The sequence below is a fragment of the Chrysemys picta genome, chromosome 25, assembly GCF_011386835.1.
Source record: "Chrysemys picta bellii isolate R12L10 chromosome 25, ASM1138683v2, whole genome shotgun sequence".
Classification (NCBI taxonomy): domain Eukaryota; kingdom Metazoa; phylum Chordata; order Testudines; family Emydidae; genus Chrysemys; species Chrysemys picta.
The window spans coordinates 7,679,795-7,700,637 of record NC_088815.1 but is presented as its reverse complement, the minus strand read 5'-3'; the positions used below and the strand labels follow the sequence as shown (position 1 = coordinate 7,700,637).

General features: G+C 42.1%; 1 protein-coding gene across 17 annotated transcripts in view; it reads right to left on the bottom strand.

Annotated features, from left to right (window-relative positions):
* The window catches only part of RFX2 (regulatory factor X2), a 100,794-nt gene that overhangs the window by 46,321 nt on the left and 33,630 nt on the right, over positions 1 to 20,843 (bottom strand). For 6 of the 17 annotated variants that reach the window (XM_024105773.3, XM_005281218.5, XM_042841467.2 and 3 more), the window contains exons 2-5: positions 8,037 to 8,149; positions 4,380 to 4,469; positions 3,559 to 3,638; positions 1,880 to 2,144 (exon numbers count right to left, since the gene is read on the bottom strand). In XM_024105773.3, coding sequence (XP_023961541.1) covers positions 1,880 to 2,144; positions 3,559 to 3,638; positions 4,380 to 4,469; positions 8,037 to 8,141 — 540 coding nt within the window. In that variant the 5' untranslated portion in view covers positions 8,142 to 8,149. The remainder of the gene's footprint in view (positions 1 to 1,879; positions 2,145 to 3,558; positions 3,639 to 4,379; positions 4,470 to 8,036; positions 8,150 to 20,843) is intronic. The other 11 variants (XM_065578203.1, XM_042841470.2, XM_024105775.3 and 8 more) reach the window with 6 other exon arrangements.

The window sequence follows — 20,843 nt, the reverse complement described above, 5'->3', positions numbered from 1 at the left end:
CCCCTCTGCAAGGCTCCTATCCTGGCCACACTTACATCTCTTTTGAAGACCCACCTCTGCTGTGCTACCTACAGTGAATCTAGTTCGCATGGATATTCGCTTTTTAAAAAATTATTTGTTGTTTCTTCTTCCTGCTAACCTGTCTTCTTGTCTATCTGTCCTTAGACGGTGAGCTATTTAGAGCAGGAATTGTTCCTGCTGGTCTGTCTCAACAGTAAGGGGCCTAAATCCTGAATGAAGCCAAAGAAGAGAGACAGCCAAGAAAAATCCCATAAGATAAGACAGCTACAGCAATTAGACCTGTCAGTGAGATGATGCTATTGACATTTAATTCTATTAAGGTTCTCGTACTGTATCCATCACCATTGTAACAGAGCACCTGACACATGAGTAATCCCATGTTGCTCTGCAGACTAAAATACATCCCCACTCAGGTGACAAGATCAGCACTTATTTGACTCAAAATGACAAGAACAGACATGATCAAAATAAGTGGAAGGCCCTGTATTTTGTTTTTCAAATGCATTTGAAATTAAATCTATGTATTTACACACACCTACAAGCCACATAGGTGGAGGCGATATCCATGTGCTAAATGAATTCCTACCATTCCTGTTCCACCTGGCATTTACTCTAACAGCTTCCAACAACGGCTTCCCCCCCTCATCTCAAAAACAATCTGCCGGAGAAGTTTCCTCCTTCTTTCTCCAGAAATGTGGAAATTCCCACCAAAAACCAAAAAGAAGTTACCCCTGCCAAGGTCCAGACCAGGCAAAAATCGGCCGTGGATCAGTAACAGCTCTTCTAGGCATGAAAAGGCAAAAAATTTAAAGTCTTATTTCAAAACTATGCAGGGCTAGAAATGAGAATTTTATTGGCCATGTTTTCAAGAGCGTTCTCCAATTAGCAGTTCCCATTTTTCCTCAATGGAGCGGGTGCTAGCCATATACATTTCTAATAAAATCTACATATTTCTATATACACACACCAACCGTTTGGAAAGGAGATGACCGGTGTTCTAACAAGACATTAGCACCCAATTAGCACTTGCGTTTAAGACTGGAAAGTTCTGACATAATACCCCTGATATTCTTAAATATTAAAGAAAAAAGCTTTTTTATCCCATTGAGTCCAGTACAGCTGGGCTCATGGGAACTCGGCACGAGACTTCAAAGGTGGAGGAACACAAAAAATATAGTCCCAATAAAAAATGTTTTAAAACTCTAAAATATCCTGAAATTGTATTTGCTATATGGCATATACAGACGACATGATGGCACAGACGACATTATCAACATGTGTTTGAGATGATCTACTTAAATCAATAGACTCAAATTCCAAGGCCAGAAGGATCATTGTGGTCATCTAGTCTGACCCCCTGTATTGTACAGGCCATTAAACGTCCCAAAATAATTCCTAGAGCAGATCTCTTAGAAAAACATCCAATCTTGATTTAAAAATTATCAGTGATGGGGAATCCACCACGACCTTTGGTGAATTGTTCCAACAGTTAATTACCCTCCCTGTTAAAAATTTACACTTTATTTCCAGCCTGAATTTGTCGAACTTCAACTTCCAGCCATTGGATCGTGATATATTTCTCTGCCAGAAAAAAGGGCCCATTATTAAATATTTCTTCCCCAAGTCTATATTTAGAGGCTGTAATCAAGTTACCCCCTTAACCTCATGAGTAAGGAGACATCCCAAGCTCATGCTAATAAAACACTTGCACCACACCAGCATGTGTTCTCTTTCTCTCATTCATGTTATATAGTATATATATATTACACACACACATCTTATTTATTTTCTGAAGTCCTTTCAGTTTCCCCTGAATAATTCCTGGCCCTGTAGTGACAATACCTTCAGGGCTACATACCGTTGCTGGAGAGGAGCGTGAAGTTAGTGACAGAGAGTGTCTAGTGTTTTCCATCCCCCCATGAATGAGATAGGCTCCTGAGCCGGAGAGGATCTGATTTCCCCCAATGTCCATAGTGATGCCCACCATGCTGTGAGAGGGAATGGCTGTAGGAGAGGATGCCGCTGTAGTCACCTGTGCTCCACCTCCCTGCGGTTCGAAATAGGAAGCTGCGCTGCTGGGGGCATAAATCTGAGCTTCGGTGTTGTAGGAGTAGGCGGCTCGGCTGTCAAAGGAACAATACGGTTAGGATGTGAAGCACACGTGAACGGAGAGGAGCTTAAATATCTAATTTACTCTCACACTGTGATCTTCAGTACGTTTTTTAAAAAGCCTCGACTCCATTGCAGACGGGATTTGCTCTACTAAAATTTAGTTCAGATATAGAAGTCAGTTGACAACATTAATCTCTCCAATGACAGCCCTGAAGCAGGCATCACGCCAGAGCCCTTTGGAACATTTGCTTTGTCAGCGGTGGAATGTTGGGTACAGCATGAGAGAGCACAGAGCCCAAGAAGGAGCCTTCTGACAGCCTGGCTCTTCAGAAATTAGGGGAAAATTTCCAAAAATGCCTAAATGAGACTGAGGCCTAGTCAACACTGACAAATGTTTGCTACCAACAAACCCTCAGTGCAGACACAGTTTATATAAAGTCAAAAGAGGGCTTCTTCTGGTATCAATTCCCCAAATGAAATACACTAAACTGGTAAAAATTGCATCTATACCAGGGCTTTTTCTGGTATAGAAATGTTGTTTTAAAAAACACAAACAAAACTTCACAACCCTAACTAACATTACTGTCCTGGCAAAAATTTCTATTGTAGAACTGGCCTGAAGCTCCTAAGTCTCTTTTGAAAATGAGACTGAAGTTTTTAAGTCCTTTAGGTGCTCTATTTACCCCAGCTCCCTAACAGATACAAAAGGGTTTGGAGAAGGAATATAGGATCCATTTACATAGGGCATGTCTACACTTATCAGTAGATTGCAGCAAGTGTCGATTTAGAGGATCTGGTGAAGACATGCTAAATCGATGGGAGAGTGCTCTCCCATCGATTTGTGTACTCCACCTCCCCGAGAAGTGTAAGGGAAGTTGACAGGAGATGCTCTCCAATCGACACAGCACAGTGTAGCCACCGCGGTCAGTGGATCTAACTATGTCGACTTCAGTTACGTTATTCACGTAACTGAAGTTGCGTAAGTTAGATCGATTTACAAGGTAGTATAGACCTGCCCATAGAGTGAGCTCCATGTGGTTTAGGGTGGGATCTCCTTGAGGAATTGTGTCTCTCACACACAATGTCTCCAGAATCAAAGAAGCAGTATGGCCACTGCCACACCCGTTACACAGGGTAGTGTGTGCGGCTTCTCCTCTTGCTCACTCTCCCCTTTACGGGAGCTAGTGCCTGCAGCAGCACTAGAACAGAGCAAACCTTGTTACAGGGGCGAGCGTAAGGACCGACACTGTACCCAGCTGCAAGGTGGGTGTATGAAGTGGAGAATAAGGCTTTTTGTGTACTCTCTCTCCATCGTTCAGGGCAGACACAATTGTGCTCTGTCTCTCAAAGAAAGAAAAATGAACTTTTACATCTGTCAGGGTGGCATTTATTGGCCCTAGTAATGTGAATGACAGAGACTCTTACATGGTTCCATTGGTGTAGACAGCCTCTCCTCCTTCCACATACTGGACCTGGGCTGGGTATACATGCTGCACAGTTTGCACCTGAAACAAATGTGACAATCCTGGGTTTATAGATGAATTATTGACAAGCAGTTATGGAAGACACTACACACACAAGCAATTGGCATTTAAAAGGGCACTCAAAGCTGTTTAAGAATGAATATTAACTTTTAACTTTATATTTGTCCTATTTTTGGAATGTATTTTTCTAAAGCCCTCCTTTTTTAAAATTTCACATCAAAGTTCACACAACTAAAATACACATGGACAATTCTTTGCACAAACAACATGCAAACACACACTTTGCCAGCACAACTGCTTGTTTGGGCCTGCTATGTGTATGCAAGTCAGGATATTTTTAAAAACCACTGGCTCTAGACAGTCACCTTTACAGAAGAGTGAAATAATTATTTTTTAATATTTATAAAAATAATTTTAAAATAAATCTCTCCCTAGACTCTATAAAGTGAAACCTGATGCAAGACAGGTGCCGAGGAGAATTTGATTTCAAACTTTAAACAACCTTGAGAGAATCTCCTTTATCATCAGTCTAAAATAAGGAATAATCACATGAAAGAACAGAGGAAATGGCTCTCCCTGCCATCTCAAGTTCTCTGATCAGACACTGTTCTACAAAAATAAAAATCCATATTTTAATTGATTAAAGAGATAGCCTATATAGTTTCAAGCAGCCCATGCGGGTAAGGGAGGGGCTGCAGGTTGTTTTTGCTTTCAAATGACTGCATAGCAATAGCATTTGCTCCCCAACTCCATTAATCTTACCTGCTGTGAGACCTGCTGAACTCTGGGAATGGAGATCTGCTGCATCTGTGCTCCTTTGGGCGGAGAGCTTGTTGTTTGAACCAAAACCCTCTGAAAAAATAAATAAGAGACATTATGCATTTAGACACAGTGTTACAGTTAGACCAAGAACACCCCATTCTGTCTAGGCCATTTCCTGCAATACACTTACTAGAGGATTTGCCCCAAATCCCCAAATAAAGGCAGCAGCCCCACCATACTTTATGGCTACCCACATACGCTCCCTCTCCTAAAGCCTCCACGCATTTTCCATTTAGTCTAAACTACAGTTAAACTGGACATGGGCCCCAAACCCAATACCCTAAACTTTGAGGAGAGCTCAGATGTGGATCCAAATGGTTTGGTTGGGCCCATCTTTAAGTGAAACTTGGTTTAAGCAGCCACCCCAGGGACTAGCAGAAACTGGTCTTAAAACAAAAGGTCAACCACAACTATCGTGGAAAATCTCTGCATCTTTCCCCACGCCTGCATTTCTCCTATGCAGGGAAAACTCTTCAAAAGCTGCTACCCCAGGCCACTACCCTTTTTCAAAGTTCACTTCTGCCATAATCCCTACAAGGAACAAAGCAAATACATTTATTGATCTCCATTCAGTGCCATGATGAGCACTAACCCCTTCTGAGTTCTCTCTTTTCAGATGTAAAGCCAATAACATTAAATTGAAATGCATTTTTAATTCTGGATCCTTGAAGCCATTATTGCATAATTTGCCACGTCCGAACAGCCATTCTACACTAATGTCAAAGTTGATTTTCCGACCGCTTCCTTTAATGTTTTTTCTCTTATTATTCGCTTGCAGAAGCTAGTAGTGGGTCTGCAAGTTTCAGTCTGTCTGGAGGAGATTGAAGCAATTTGACCTGGACAATCACTTCTTCAAATTGCTCTTTTTGTGCTACATTAAAAGTGATGTTAGCATAAAAGAACTCGATAAGAAGTTGAAACCTTTAAGGCTTTGCCTTTCAGTTGTTCTTAATGGCATAATCACAGATTGACCCGTGACACATTTGAACTGTTGATGATGAACAGAGATTGCTTGAGAAAGAAACTAATGTTGAAGAGCTGCTGGAAGGCCTGGAAGAGGAATTGACATGTTTAGTGTGGGTATCTTTCGACGACATCTGTGGCATCCAAAATCAATGTTCCAGGATCAAACTCAATATTTCTGCTCCTCCAGAGCAATATTCTGCTGATCCTTTAATAAGCAATGTTTCTTCCGGGTCAAATGGGCCACTGAATTAATCTGAATAAACTGATTTACTAGGCTTTTTCAAGAGAAGCATGATTCTTTTCTATCTTGCTGCTGGACTCTTGACAAAGTTTACATTTTACTTAAGAAGAGTCATCTGTTTTCATGACTTCACTCCATACAAACACTTGTTTCATAGATTCATAGAGTTTAAGGCCAGAAAGGATCAGTAGATCATCTAGTCTGACCTGCCACATGTCACAGCCCATTAAATTTCACCCAGTTACCCCGTGTTGAGCCCAATAACTTGTGCTTGACTAAGGCATAACGTACATATGGCTAAAGTATACCTTCCAGAAAGGCATCCAGTCTTAATCTGAAGACATTAAGAAATGGAGACTCCACCACTTCCCTTGGTAGCTTGTTCCAATGGTTAATCACCGTCATCAATTTCTATCTTATTTATCATTTGAATTTGTCTGGCTTCAGCTTTCAACTATTGGTTCTTGTTCTGCCTTTCTCTGGTAGACTAAAGAGCCCTTTAGTACCCAGTATTTTCTCCTGGTGAAGGCATTTATACACTGATCTTGTCACTTCATTCTTTTTGATAAACTAAAGAGACTGAACTCTGCTGTCTCTCACTCTAAGACCTTTTCTCTAGCCCCCAAATAATTTTTGTGGCTCTTCTTCCCCATCCCCTCCCATTTTTCAAAATCTTTTTTAAAATATGGAGAGCAAACGTGTAAACAGTATTGGTCTGACCAATGCCATATACAGAGGTAAAATCACCTCTCTACTCCTACTTACTATTCCCCTCTTAATTCACTGAAGGACCACATTAGCCCTTTTTGCCTCAGCATCACATTGGGAGCTCATGTTCAGTTGCTTGTCCACTATGACCCCTAAATCCTGTTCAGTGCTTTCTAGGATACAGTTCCCCATTCTGTATGTATGGCCTGTATTCCTTGTTCCTTTGCCTTGGCTGTATTAAAACACATTTTGTTCAAACAGGCCCACAAGCGAGCCAGATTGCTCTGTATGACTGCCCTGTCCTCATCATGATTTACTACTCCCCCAGTCTTTGTGTCATCCACAAATTTTATCAGCATCGATTTTATATTTATTTCCACAACTGATGAAAATGTGGAAGCGTGTCAAGTCTAGTACCAATTCCTGTGGAACCCCTCTAGAAAACAACCCCATTTTTAGATGATGATTCCCTACTGACAACTACTTTTGAGATCTGTCAGTTAGCCCGTTCTTAATCATTTTAATGTGTGCTTGATTGATATTCTACCAGGCTAATTTTTTAAATCAGAATTTTGTGTGACACTATGTCAAATGCCATACAAACGTTTATTATATCTACGCAGTTACCTTTATCAACCAAACCTGTAATCTCAAGGAATGAAGTCAGGTTTGCTTGACAAGAGCTATTTTCCATTAAATCATGTTAACGGCATTAATTATATTCCTATCCTTTAATCGTTAGAATGAGAAACAACCTTCTGGTGAAATCAACACTGAAGATCAAAAAATATGATGAGCGAGCCAACTTCATAACGGGACCACATTATACTCTGCAACGTGGGCAGCACAAGATTCTAGCCAAGCAAGTCTCCAAGTAGTTCCCAACTCCATCCACTCCCCTCTTCAACATCCAATGACAGTTAATTTTACCTACTAGCTACACCTCTCTCTCCAATCAATCACTCCATCCTTCCACCTGTTCCCCATCCTTTCTGAACAGTTCTATAAAAACTTTCTCATGGTTCCCTAAGAGACATAAGTGGACCCTCAGTTTTCTCATCACTTCCCTTTAATATTTTGAAATAAAATTTTCATTCACAGATTGAAATGAGAACCTAATATTTCTAGTATCACAAATACTTTCAGACATGTTATATGTATGTAAACATGTCAAAGCAATACACACTCAAAAAGTGAAGAAAATACCTCCAAAATCACCCCCTCTCCGCCAAAAAACCCAACTATGGGATTTTTTCTGATTTCCCCCACACACACACAGACACATACAAAATTCTGCTGATTTTGATATATCTCAACTCCAGGAGATGCCTTTTTAAACGACGTGGTACAATTTGAATCTTTATTGCTTTTATTGACACATCAAATAAAGACATCAGGACACTGCAATGGATCAAAAACCCAAATTGGCAGGAAAGAGTTTTCTTGGCAACATGGCTAAATTAAAATCCAAGTCTCATGCCTTAAATCAAAGTGTCTGTTTTTATTACAAACATTTCGATGGCATTTATCAATGCAATATCTAGGTAGGCTTCATCACCACTTACACACACTTCAGGTTGATTTTTTAACAAAATCCTTTGAGCCAAGAGTTAAAGCATATTCAGCATTAAAATTAGGTTTATTTTCCATGGAGACAGCATTAACTGCTGTAGCAACGTTACCTGCTGGGAGGCTGGCACTGGCTGCACTACCGGAGCTTGAGCAGACGCAGAAGTACGCAGTGCCACAGAAGTCGCTGAATCTGATCCGCCCTCTGAATTCTGCATGCTCACTGCTAGAGAGAGCACAGAGGAGATCAGATAGAGAAGAGACAACTTCACTAATTTGCAGTTCTCAAAGAAAAGGAGCTCACGTAATCAAAGTCCAAACGAATAAAATCCCAGTAGAAGGTCTATGACCTGTCAGAGAAAGGTAACTACCAGCCTACTTGGAGGATTCTTTTTAGTTTGGGTTCTTATATTACTGCTGTATTATATTAAGATAAATGTACACAATTGTTCCACAGAAAGAGAAGAAAAGGGAAGGCGCAGAAAATGTGTTTCTGAATATAAATATAACAACAACAAAAAATAGCATTGGGAAATTGTTGTGTCATAGCAGAAGTGCAACTACTCCTCACTGGGACAGAAGTATACTCGAAGATCAAGAACTACAATTTCTTTCCTACCCGGTCTTAGCACATTTAGCTACCTCTAAGTGTTTAAACAAAGCCAAGTGCCAAACAATTTGATGATATACCCAGCAATGTAACAATGACACAGTGGGTTAGAGCACTGGATCTCAGCCTTTCCAGACAACTGTACCCTCTCAGGAGTCTAATGTCTTGCATACCCCAAGTTTCACTTCACTTAAAAACTACTTGCTTACAAAATCAGACAAACACAGAAAAGTGTCACCGCACGCTATTATTGAAAAATGGCTCACATTCTCATTTTTACCATATTATAAAATAAATCGATAAGAATATAAATATTGTACTTACATTTCAGTGTATTGTATACAGAGCAGTATAAACAAGTCATTGTCTGTATGAAATTTTAGTTTGTACTGACTTCGCTAGTGCTTTTTATGTAGCCTGCCGTAAAACTAGGCAAATATCTAGATGAGTTGATGGACCCCCTGGAAGACTTCTGCATACCCTCTGGGGTACATGTACTAGAGCCATGCCCCTTTTGACAGTAATATGTTCCTGCAATGGTGAGGATACCCTGACTAGAGCAGATTTTGTTTAAAAAAAAAAAATTTCAAAGTGATCTTTTATCTCTAAACTGAAAGCTTCAAATAAATAAATAAAAAAAACCCCACACTCATATTTCCTTTCTGGTTTCTTATCAAAACCAAAGATTTAGAAATTCCAAATCTTGAGGTTTTGTTTTTTTCTCTCTCTTCTTCCCCTTTTGCCACTGAATGCAACAGAATGAAGACTTCTAGAGTCTCTTCACACACAAACCCTCTTTTTCCATTCTTCCCCTTTATTTAGATCTTTCTGTTGGACACTAACGTCTCAAAACTTCCTCAACTCTGGAAAAAAAAGTTTGAGGCAAAGGAAAAAAAGGGAAAACGGAGGAAAAAACCCAAACTCTGGATATTATTCATTTTATTGCACTCCATGACAAAGAGGAAAAAAGGAAAGCAAGGGGGAGGATGGGACACTGACATTTTAAAATATCTAATATGAAAAAAAAAAAATCAAAAATGTCACAGAAAAGTTGGGGAAGCTGGAGAACTGAACAAGAGATTGTTCTGTTTTGACCATGCAAAATAGAAACAACTTCAATATTTTTCAGAGTTATTTTTCCATTTTTCTAACTAGCTCTGACCCTGCGCAATCATGTTTTTTCTCTCTCAACTCCACCCAGCCCCAAACAGCTTGTGAGTCATTTTCTCTTTTATGTTTCTCCTGGACAGGGACAGGACAAGACAATTGCTACAGGAATAATATATTCTCAGCTCACTGCTCAAAATACAGCTAAAGGACCAAGAACCAAATACTGCAGATACAAGAGATGGTCAAGTCATATTTTTGATCATAGTTCATATCCTCTTCCTAGGCACCAAGTCATATATACACACTCCATTCTCCTTGGGAAATGTGTGCAGAATAGGTTTGCATACAACCAGGGCCGGCTCCAGGGTTTTGGCCGCCCCAAGCAGCCAGAACAAAACAAACAAACAAGCCGCGATCGCGATCTGTGGCAGCAATTCGGCGGGAGGTCCTTCACTCCCAGGCGGAGTGAGGGACCATCCGCTGAATACCTGGACGTGCTGCCCCTCTCCGGAGCGGCCGCCCCAAGCACCTGCCAGCACTGCCGACTGGGCCGTTAAAAGTCTGGTCAGCAGTGCTGTAGAGCCAAGGCAGGCTAGTCCCTACCTGTCCTGGGGTCCCACGCTGCGCCCCACAAGCGGCCAGCTGCCCCAGCCCTGAGCACCTCCAAACCCAGAGCCCCCTTGTGCACCCCAAGCCCCTCATCTCTGGCCCCATCCCAGAGCCTGCACCCCGAGCCCAGAGCCTGTACCCCCTCCTATACCCCAACCCCCATCCCCCCCAACCCAGAGCCCCCTCCTGCACCCCAGAGCCCACACCCCCAGCCAGAGCCCTCACCCCCTCCAGCACCTCAACTCCCTACCCACCCCAGCCCAGAGCCCCCTCCCACATCCTGAACCAGGGCCGGCTCCAGGCACCAGCACACCAAGCTTGTGCTTGGGGCGGCACCTGGAGGGGGGCAGCGCAGTGCTCCGGCTCCGGCCGCCGGGGAGAGCAGGGCCACGGCCGGGGCTCGCTGCCCTCCCCCCGGTGCTCTGGCCGCCGGGGAGAGCGGAGCCCCGGCCGGGGCTCGCCGCCGGGGACAGCGGAGCCGCAGCGGGCTCGCCGCCTTCCCCCCGGCACTCTGGCCGCCGGGGACAGCGGAGCCGCGGCGGGCTCGCCGCTCTGGCCGCCGGGGACAGCGGAGCCCCGACCGGGACTGGCCGCCGGGGAGAGCGGAGCCCCGACCGGGACTCGACGCCCTCCCCCCGGCGCTCTGGCCGCCGGGGACAGCGGAGCCCCGGCCGGGGCTCGACGCCCTCCCCCCGGCGCTCTGGCTGCCCTTCCCTGCCGTGCTGGGGGGGTAGGGGGGCAGCCGGAGGCTTTTTTGCCTGGGGCGGCAAAAAAGCCAGAGCCGGCCCTGCCCTGAACTCCTCATTTCTGGCCCCATCCCAGAGCCCACACCCCCATTTAGAGCCCTCTCCTGCAACGCAACCCCCTGCCCCAGCCCAGTGAAAGTGAGTGAGGGTGGGGGAGAGAGAGCCTCAGGGGAAGGGGTGGGGCTAGGGTGTTCGGTTTTGTGCCAATAGAAAGTTGACAACCCTACATACAACTCCATTATATCAAGTATCTGCTGCTTTGCCTCCCTGGCTGAATGTATTTTTGAAAGGTATCTAAAAAATTTTATTTATAAAAAGATTCCAGTTGCATCAGTACAATGTGACATATCTAAGAATAATTCTCTCTCTGAAGTTACGGAATAGCATCACATCTGTACTAGTCCTGGGGCCCACGTTATTTGCAAGTAAACAGCTGGCCAGCACAAGACCTTTGGTGAAGAAGATAAATGTATACATTAATACAAACAGGGGAATAAACTGTCTCAAGGAGAAGAAACAATCTCATTTGTGAGCTCCTTTATAATGCAGTAGGATCAGAAATGAACCTTAATCTCATTTCCATTTTTCCTAAGGACTTTTCACAGTGTTGTATGAGCCTACATCTCAAGTGGAGTAGTAGTATATTGCTCCAGTATCAAATTGCCCTCTATGAGCCTGATGCTTGCAGAGGATGCTCAGGACCTTGGCAGGGTCAGATCCTGAAGCACCTGGTCTATAAGAAATATTTGTAAAGTGTAGCTACAGTTGTAAGAGGAACCATGTGAAAGTGGCACCATCTCAAATATCTGCTACTCCCTGTGCCTTCAAGTCACATGTACTCACCTTTACTGAAAAGTTTCTCTCTCCCAGTGACCCTGAACATCCAAAAGGGATAGGAAGGAGGGTGGGAGCTGGGAGCTGGATCTTATTTTCCTCACACTTGCATCATCAACACTGTCAGATTTGTTACAACTGCAGACTCTTTACTACTGAGGATGATGCCATAAACACAGAGAACCCAGCAGGATTTTCAGATCCCAAGTGAAGTTTGCAGCACTGGCCATTAGAAAAGCCATTGATATGTAAACTGAGCAAATGTGATCTGGAGCTCCAGAATGACATTTTACATAGTGATTTTTTTTTTTTTTTAAACAGAGTGAAAACCTCCTTGGATAATTTCCACCTTCCTTCAAAGCTGTTCCATGCTTCTTGGGAACGGAAGAGGCAAATATGTTGATGCCTGCTGCTAAGATTCACTTGTGCTGCTGACAAGGCTAGAACATAAACAGACTCCTACACGGAGTGATGATTCCTACTCTCTGAAGAGCTGTACACAATGTTGCCCTGTATCTTGGGAGGACATTTGCACTCACAGGAGCTGGATGTTCCAGGGCAGTGGCAAGAAGCATCGAGCACCAAAGAGGAGATTTTCAGAGGCACAAATAGGAGTCAAGCACCCAATTTCCACTGAAAGTCAATAGAGGCTGGATGCGTAACTCCCATTTATGCCATTGAAAGCCCGCCCTCCCCCTTCGTCATTTAGAGCTAATGCTACGTCTACACTACAGAGCCTCAACTGGCATAGGTTTGTTGGCATAACTTTGCTGACCCAGCCTGCTAGTGTTTGCACTTAGGATGGAAGAGTCCTGCACTTAGGAGGGAAGAATCCCATTCACTGTTACAGACTAGGGACTGAATGGCTAGGCAGCAGTTCTGCAGAAAAAGACCTAGGGGTTACATTGGACGAGAAGCTGGATATGAGTCGACAGTGTGCCCTTGTTGCCAAGAAGGCTAACGACATTTTGGGCTGTATAAGTAGGGGCATTGCCAGCAGATTGAGGGACGTGTGATCATTCCCCTCTATTCGACATTGGTGAGGCCTCATCTGGAGTACTGTGTCCAGTTTTGGGCCCCACACTACAAGAAGGATGTGGAAAAATTGGAAGGAATCCAGCGGAGTGCAACAAAAATGATTAGGGGGCTGGAGCACATGACTTATGGGGAGAGGCTGAGGGAACTGGGATTGTTTAGTCTGCAGAAGAGAAGAATGAGGGCGAATTTGATAGCTGCTTTCAACTACCTGAAAGGGGGGTTCCAAAGAGGATGGATCTAGACTGTTCTCAGTGATACCTGATGACAGAACAAGGAGTAATGGTCTCAAGTTGCAGTGGGGGAGGTTTAGGTTGGATATTAGGTAACACTTTTTCACTAGGAGGGTGGTGAAGCACTGGAATGGGTTCCCTAGGGAGGTGGTGGAATCTCCTTCCTTAGAGGTTTTTAAGGTCAGGCTTGACAAAGCCCTGGCTGGGATGATTTAGTTGGGGATTGGTCCTGCTTTGAGCAGGGGGTTGGACTAGATGACCTCCTGAGGTCCCTTCCAACCCTGAGATTCTATGTTTTTAGTGTAGACGCAGCATATACCAACAGAAGGAATTTTTCTGTCACTGTCGGAACACCATCTCCCAGTGTAGACAAAGCCTGAGCGTTAAAGGGAAGAGCCTCGTCTTAGATGCTCTGCCCCAGTGGTACCCAAACTTTAACAACCCGCGAACCCCTTTCATGAAAATATCAAATCTCATGAACCCCCTCCTAAAAATGAATATTTCCAGGGATTTTCTCCCTTACCTGAGCATAAATTATAGTGATCCTGGAAATAATTTGGTTTTTTTATGACAAGTTTATTACACACTATTTATTATTACATTATTAATTTTATTACATTATGAAAATGGCAACACTCTTCTAAGATTTCACTTTTGTAGTTCATATCACTTCGATTAAGCCTCCTACATGTTTCATCAAGGAGTACCAGACATGAAACAGCATGAAGGTCTTTGAGAAGCCAACTCAAATAAAGAGTTCCTCCCACAATCATTCGGGTCTTGAGCAGTCCAGGCAAACAACGCACAACTACAACAAAGCTTAAACTTGTTCTGCCAGGAAGTCATGGTCACAGGACTCGGGCTGCCGGCGCTTGGGGTCCCTAGGGATGGCTTTGTCCGCCATTACAGAATTTTTTTCTGAGAACCCCCAATACATTTCGCGAATCCCCAAGGGTTCACGAACCCGTTTGGGAACCACAGCTCTACCCGGATTTATGTCAGCAGGAGTACAGCTGCTAACTTCTCACATAGCCTTTGGAAATTCTGCTCACCTCTATCAAACTGATGCCTGCTACAAGTTGCAAAGGGACTCACTTTATCCCTCTATCTGGTTTCTGACCTGTCCTCGGCGCACCAATTCCATGGCATTCTAGATCAATTGCGCCTAATGCAGACTCAGTTGCTCAAATGTAAATTCTGCTACATTTCAATGATGCAAATTTTGCTACTATCCTTATTAGTTTTGGCATAAAGAATAGAAAGGTGCACACAGCCAAGCCACATTAGCCATATGATCTTGATATCAGGAGGACACTGAAGTTAGCTATCAGCAGAAAAGAGTTACAGGACTATTTAAAGTGATCGATGGACCCTGGTAGCCAACTAATGAAGTGACACCTATGCAATCCCATTTGTCTGAATAGATTTGTACAGGTGAAAATGATTTGGTAACAACTGTAATTCCAATCAGTTGATGATGCATAAGAAGGAATAGAATCCAAAACTGACTCTCTCAGCTGTGTTGGCTCTTGCGTGGCTAAGAGTAAAAAGAAGTCAATATTGTTGTCAGTAAAGTCAGCAGACCAGATTCTGAGCACTCACACGGGGCACAGCTCTGTAGTAAGAAGGGGCCTTTTTAAAAATATTCATTTTCAGATTAAGGCAAGCTTTAAAACTCTGCTTGTCCAATTCACCAAGTGATGTGACAATACAGTGCTTGTGACATCACAGTTCCCCACTATGGAAGTGATTGGAAAGGTCTAAACTCTGGATTGCAACATCGTTAAATGAATAAGGCAGATGCAGGAGGCTGCTGTACTCTGGAAACCTTCTGTTTACACACAGCTATCTTGGTATCCAAGCAAACAGCAGTGACAGGAAAGGAAATACAGAAAAAGCTAACAACTTCTGGGTTCTATTTCTGGTTCTAGCACCAACTTGCTTTTGACCTTGAGCAAGTCATTTCCCCTCTCCTATGTCTCAATTTTCCCATTTGTAAAGAAAAAAATGGATAATTAGTTTCCTATCTAAGGTGTTTTTAAGGTATCCACCTCAGAATGTTAACACCCAAAGGCATTAGAGAAAGACTAGTAATATTAAAAACTTCAAAAATTGCTGACACAGGGCGATTTCATACATTCCAATTTTTACTGTTTAATTCATAAACCACACTGCCTTAGTATGATTGGTCTTGTCGATTTTAATCCATCTTGTCTGGGTGTGCCTTAAAACGCTAGGAAAACAAAGATGAGTGTTTCAAAATACTTTCCACACAGTGTTGCAGTGAGGAAAAAATAAAAGTAAAAATAGACTACTCAGGAGTAAATACTACATAGCTTTCCTCATGCATGTCTATTTTAACTTTGTAACAAGGGAAACCCCACTCACTACCAATTCCCAGGCTTAAAAACAAATAAACAAACAAAAAGGTAAATTTAGCCCTGATCCTACACTGACTGTCTATGGGTGCACCCCAGCACCCACACAGCGCTCCACTGAAGTCAATGGGACTCTGTGTGGGGATACCCAACTGCAGAATTGGGGCCTTAAAGAAGAAGAACTGCAAGTATCTGTCTACAGAATGTTTTAACAGAGCATCAGCTCCCGAATACCCAAACTAAAGTTTCTAAGGGCAGGTCTTCACTACAGGGGGCAATCGATTTAAGATATGCAAATTCAGCTACGCGAATAGCGTAGCTGAATTCGACCTATCGGAGCCGACTTACCCCGCTGTGAGTACGGCAGCAAAATCGACCTCCGCGGCTCCCCGTCGACAGCGCTTACTCCCACCTCCGCTGGTGGAGTAAGAGCATTGATTCGGGGATCGATTGTCGTGTCCCGATGAGACGCAATAATTTGATCCCCGAGAGATAGATTTCTACCCGCTGATTCAGGCGGGTAGTGTAGACCTAGCCTAAGCTACATGCTGAAGCCTCCAACATATAATATCACTGCTGATTGGAGGCAGGGCAGGGAGTCTGCCTATGAGAAAATATTTCATTCACTTAACTCCAGTATTCTGGTCCTGATTCAGCAACATACGCAACCACATGACTGACTTTAAGCAGGCGAGTAGTCCCATGTGCTTAAGCTCCTTTCGCAACCAGGGCATAAGTGAATCGTTGTGGTACTCCTTTAATGGTGTGCCTATTTACACACTATTTTTATACAAAGAAGCATATGAAAAAAGTTGTGGTATTGCCATTTGTACTGAATATATAAATATCAAAAGAGATCAAGGATTATATATTGTTGGGAGGCACTAACACTGATGCCCGTGGAAACCAGAGTACCAATAGCAGATTTGACATACACCATAGCAACGGTATTAATTTATTCTCTATTATTTTTTAACCTGAAATACATAAGGAAAAATAATCAAGCAGTAGAGAGAATGTCTCCCTTCCCCAATCCAAAACAATCAATCAATGTAGATATCACATTATAAAGTACAAGAATTAATATTGTTTTTCAGAAAGTTACTTGAGCATTTTGGGAGACAAAATTTATGTTAAACTATTTTGTGGGGGAAAAAATTCAGTTCACCTTTATGTTAAAGTTTATTTGGCGACCAGATTTTCTTTAAACTTCTAGGATATTTTTAATCCTTTTCTTATCATTTTGGCAAATGTTTAAAGAAAAGTTTGTAAAGTGGAACATCACATAAAGGACAATTCAGTAGTGCGAGGGCAGATTTGGGTTGAGACTTTTACAGAATACTAAAGAATGCCACTACTTTATATTTCATTCTTTTCTCCTAAGGATTTTAAAGCACTTCACAACTATTAATTAAGCTTCACAATATCTCCTTGAGGACAAGTTATTATAACCAGATGGTAAACTAAGGCATAAAAAGCAGTTGGTTAAGCAACTTGCCCAATGAAACACAGTGAGCCAGTAGCAAAGCTAAATATTTAGAACTGTAGAATATTAAAAAAATACTAAGTCTTCACTTCATGCCTTTCATCTGAGGATTTCAAATTAAGATAGAACAGTGGAAAAACAGCCCAATTACAATTATTCACATGAAGTGCTGTACTCCACCTGTAGCTGACAGCAGAGGCTCTCAGACACAGACCTTTGCCTATTTTTAATTTCAGTTCACAATAGAGTCCCAAGGAAAAACATAAGCCATGTTAAATAAAAATTAATAGGAAGGAAAATTGGACAGGTAGACATGACATAGCAACAAAAAGATGTAACAGTTCAGCAGCATCCATATTCAATAATGCAAGGTCAAGATCAGCATTTCCCAACACCTCCTCATATTCAATTTCTCTTTAAAACAATGCTGCACATAACCTTTGTATTTATCATTAACATTGGTTAATTTAAAGTAATATTTCCTAACTGCAAGGTACATACCAGATTTTCAGCTGTGCAGAGCCTGTGCTGTTTCATTGAGTCTAAGCCATCCAGAGACCAAAACGGCCCCAGCGTAATTTAAAGTAGTCTAGTTAAACTTCTAGTCCAGTATGCTCACTGCATGCAAGGTTGTATAAAGAATTTCCGGTTGTATCCTGAGTCTCACAATATTTGGCATTTTACTTAAAGCCCCAGTTCTTGGAAACAAGTGGTTATGTGAGAATCTCAGCTTTCGCTTAAAAAAAAAAAAAATATTAAAGATTTCTAGCCCTTATGGTTGCAAAGAAAAGCTTGAAAATGTGATTCAAGTGCATGCTAAAAAGCCAGAAGGTAAATAATATATTTTAATCTCAATACTTTTAAGCCAATGTCATGATTTTCAGGGGGCTTGGCTCATGGATGTTGAATGCTTGGAGTCAGCAAGACAGAGTCTGTATTATCCATATCATTTGACAAATACCATAAAATTATGTTAAAAGATCATATTTTAAAAGTATATGTAGACGGATGTAAAGTACAGCCTTAACTTTTAGAATTACTTGACCTGAGTGATGTCTCACCGTTAACACTGGCTGCTAGAATCTAAACTAACACCAGGGTTTGCTTTGCATGGAACTTTTAAGGAAGAGTAAATTTTAAAAAGAACAAAAAACAAAAACAAAAAGCCTAAGCTATTCAGCTTCTGCAGTTTTTATCCAGGTTTAGTTTGCTTAGAGCATTTTTTTATTTCTGTAAAGAAGGACCCAGTAACAGCTGAAATCAGAAGAAATAACTTCAAGTATCAGGCCATCATGTTCTCAACAGGCATTAAGAGGGTATTTTCTCCAAAGTGTGTGTCTGTAGCCATGTACATACATAAAAATGAAAAGTATTAAAACTGTTTCAATATATACGCTACATGGAAGATATTAGTTCTCAATACCCTCCACAGTAATCAAAAATATGTAGTAAGAAGGAAGCAGAGGTTTGCTGTTTTTCCATTCCTTCACCAATAAATGCTTACTATGCATCTCCAACAGCAACTATGCCACACTTATTTAAGAAGGTATCATGTGGACAAATATTTTCCACTTCACTTGCCACTTTTGGCCTGCGCTCTATTTAAAAAACTGCCCTGAAATGGAATTAATTGCATTTTGACTGAAGCATATAAAGTATAGGAGATAAACCTTCTTCAATGATTTTGCAATGGATGAAACCAAGATCAGCTCAAGTAATTAAGCCAGTTTAAGACAGAGCTATGTAAGATATCTGCATCAGAAATAGATTATTCCCTGCCTGCACCCTCAACCCAACACATTCATCTGTCTTTTTCTCCAGGGCACACAGTCACAAAAATACAAGGAGTCTCCCTAAAACTCAGATCAAGGAAAGAAAGTTTTTCCACAGTCCATAGAACTTAAAAGCAGGAGGAGCACATTAGCAAACACTTTCAAACTGCCAACAAATGACTCTGAACCAGAATCCAGGGCCAAATCCCCCCCCAAAACTTTGGCAAAGTTTGGCTCCAGTTTACCCACTTCTAAAAGCTTATTGACCTGAAACGAAACCCTTATTACTTTCTGACAGCTGAAGTAAGCCAAAGCTCAGTACCTATGGATCCAATCTATAAAAGCTAATCAGTATGGTTACTTTCCAGTTTAAGAGAACATGGAGGGTGCCTATAAAGAGACAAGGCTCCCAGCATGGTTGTTAGTAATAAGCACACCTCAAAATATTTGGAAGTCTGGCAGCTAAGCATCTGAGGTTTAATGTTTCTGCAAAATGCAATGTGCCTGAAAATCCTAAGATCAGGTACACTCACGAGATCTACAGTATTTCTTGATTTATGGACAGATCTGAAGAAAAAAAAAAAACAGGAAAGAATAGCCTCTCCTATGTCTCCTTTCAGGAAAAACCAGGAAATGCAGCAGTACGTTAAGAACATACTAAATCTAGGCCCATCAGAATCCTGGCCTCCATGCCAAGATCTGCCACCCCAACCCCAGCCCAGTCAACCGTGTCTGCAGTGAACAATCATTGGCCAGTGCTTCTCTACTTTCATCAGATCGCACAACTTGAGGTATTGTGGGAGGGCACCCAAGATCCTTGTCTGCAAGTCCTACAGTAACAGCACTCATGTGCCACCAGCTATTCACAGACCTATGGTTGCATCTGGCGGCCCTGACCACTGGGTCCAGGTCCCAACAATTCTTCCTTAATCCTTCCCTTGATTCACCATAAGAGTTGGGTGAAGGTTGGAGCCACTTATAAATATCTGTGTGGTTTTAACGTGCCCTTCACTATGGTATCCGAGCACACTGTTATGTTGTTTGAAATCGTTCACTCAATTGTAGCTGATCTTTCCCTCTCTGTTCCTCAAAATCAGAAATTAGGTGGAATTATCATGGCATGCAAAACAGGCTCATCCAAGGGCTCTTGTGAATTATGGGTTATGGCGTTTACTCTTTCAACAGCCTGAGGTAAGTGGAGGGTGAAAATGGCAAGGAACCTGATAATGAGCTGATTCTGGAATCGTTGCTTTTTAATTGATTAAATTGCTTCAGAATGTTATAAAGACAGAAGGCACCAGAACCTTCCACTGATTAAGTTAAATTAAATTAAAAGAGACAAAACACTGCTTCTGTAAGAGCTCTAGTTACCTGGAAACACAGATGAACCCAAAACACAGGTTTCAAGGCTTTCAAGGACACCAAGCAGTATATCTGTATTTCAGGAACATGGTCCTCATGGAAAAATACAAACTTGGAAGGGACTTTTTATAGCAATAGTTAATACTACAAATACACTCTCAGTCTTGAATTGGATTTCATGGAACTGAATCATGCAATATAGATATTCTATTATCATGCAGCCAGGGAAATTTAATGGTCTTCATTGTTTTCTTTAAGTTTCCCTTTCACTGATGTGGAAGAGTGCTAGGAACTTTTTTGTGTTGATAATTTAAAAGGGGTTTCCTTATGAGTCAGTTGAATGTGTGGCAGAAGTAGCAACAGCATATGCTGCCAGGAGGATGGTTGACGACTCCCCACGTGTGGTATCTCAAACCTAAATGCAAGGAGAGTAACTATGAGCTGCAGTCAAACCACAAGGAAGTTCCCATACACAAAGTGATCCATTTTACATGCTTTCGTTTTTGAGGACGAGAACTTTAAAAATGTCAGAAGGAGAACTTAACTCCTTCAGACCTGAATTCTAGTAGCCATATTCAGAACACACCACTTCAGTGGCTGTAAGAAGTACAGAAGCTAACGAGCACCCAGTTTGCTACCATGCTGAGTTTCAACCTTAGGCTATCAGTACCCTAAACTATCTGAACTCTAGGGCTCAGAAGACTCAAAAATGATACTGCAAGAGATATCAGGTGCCAAACGCTCA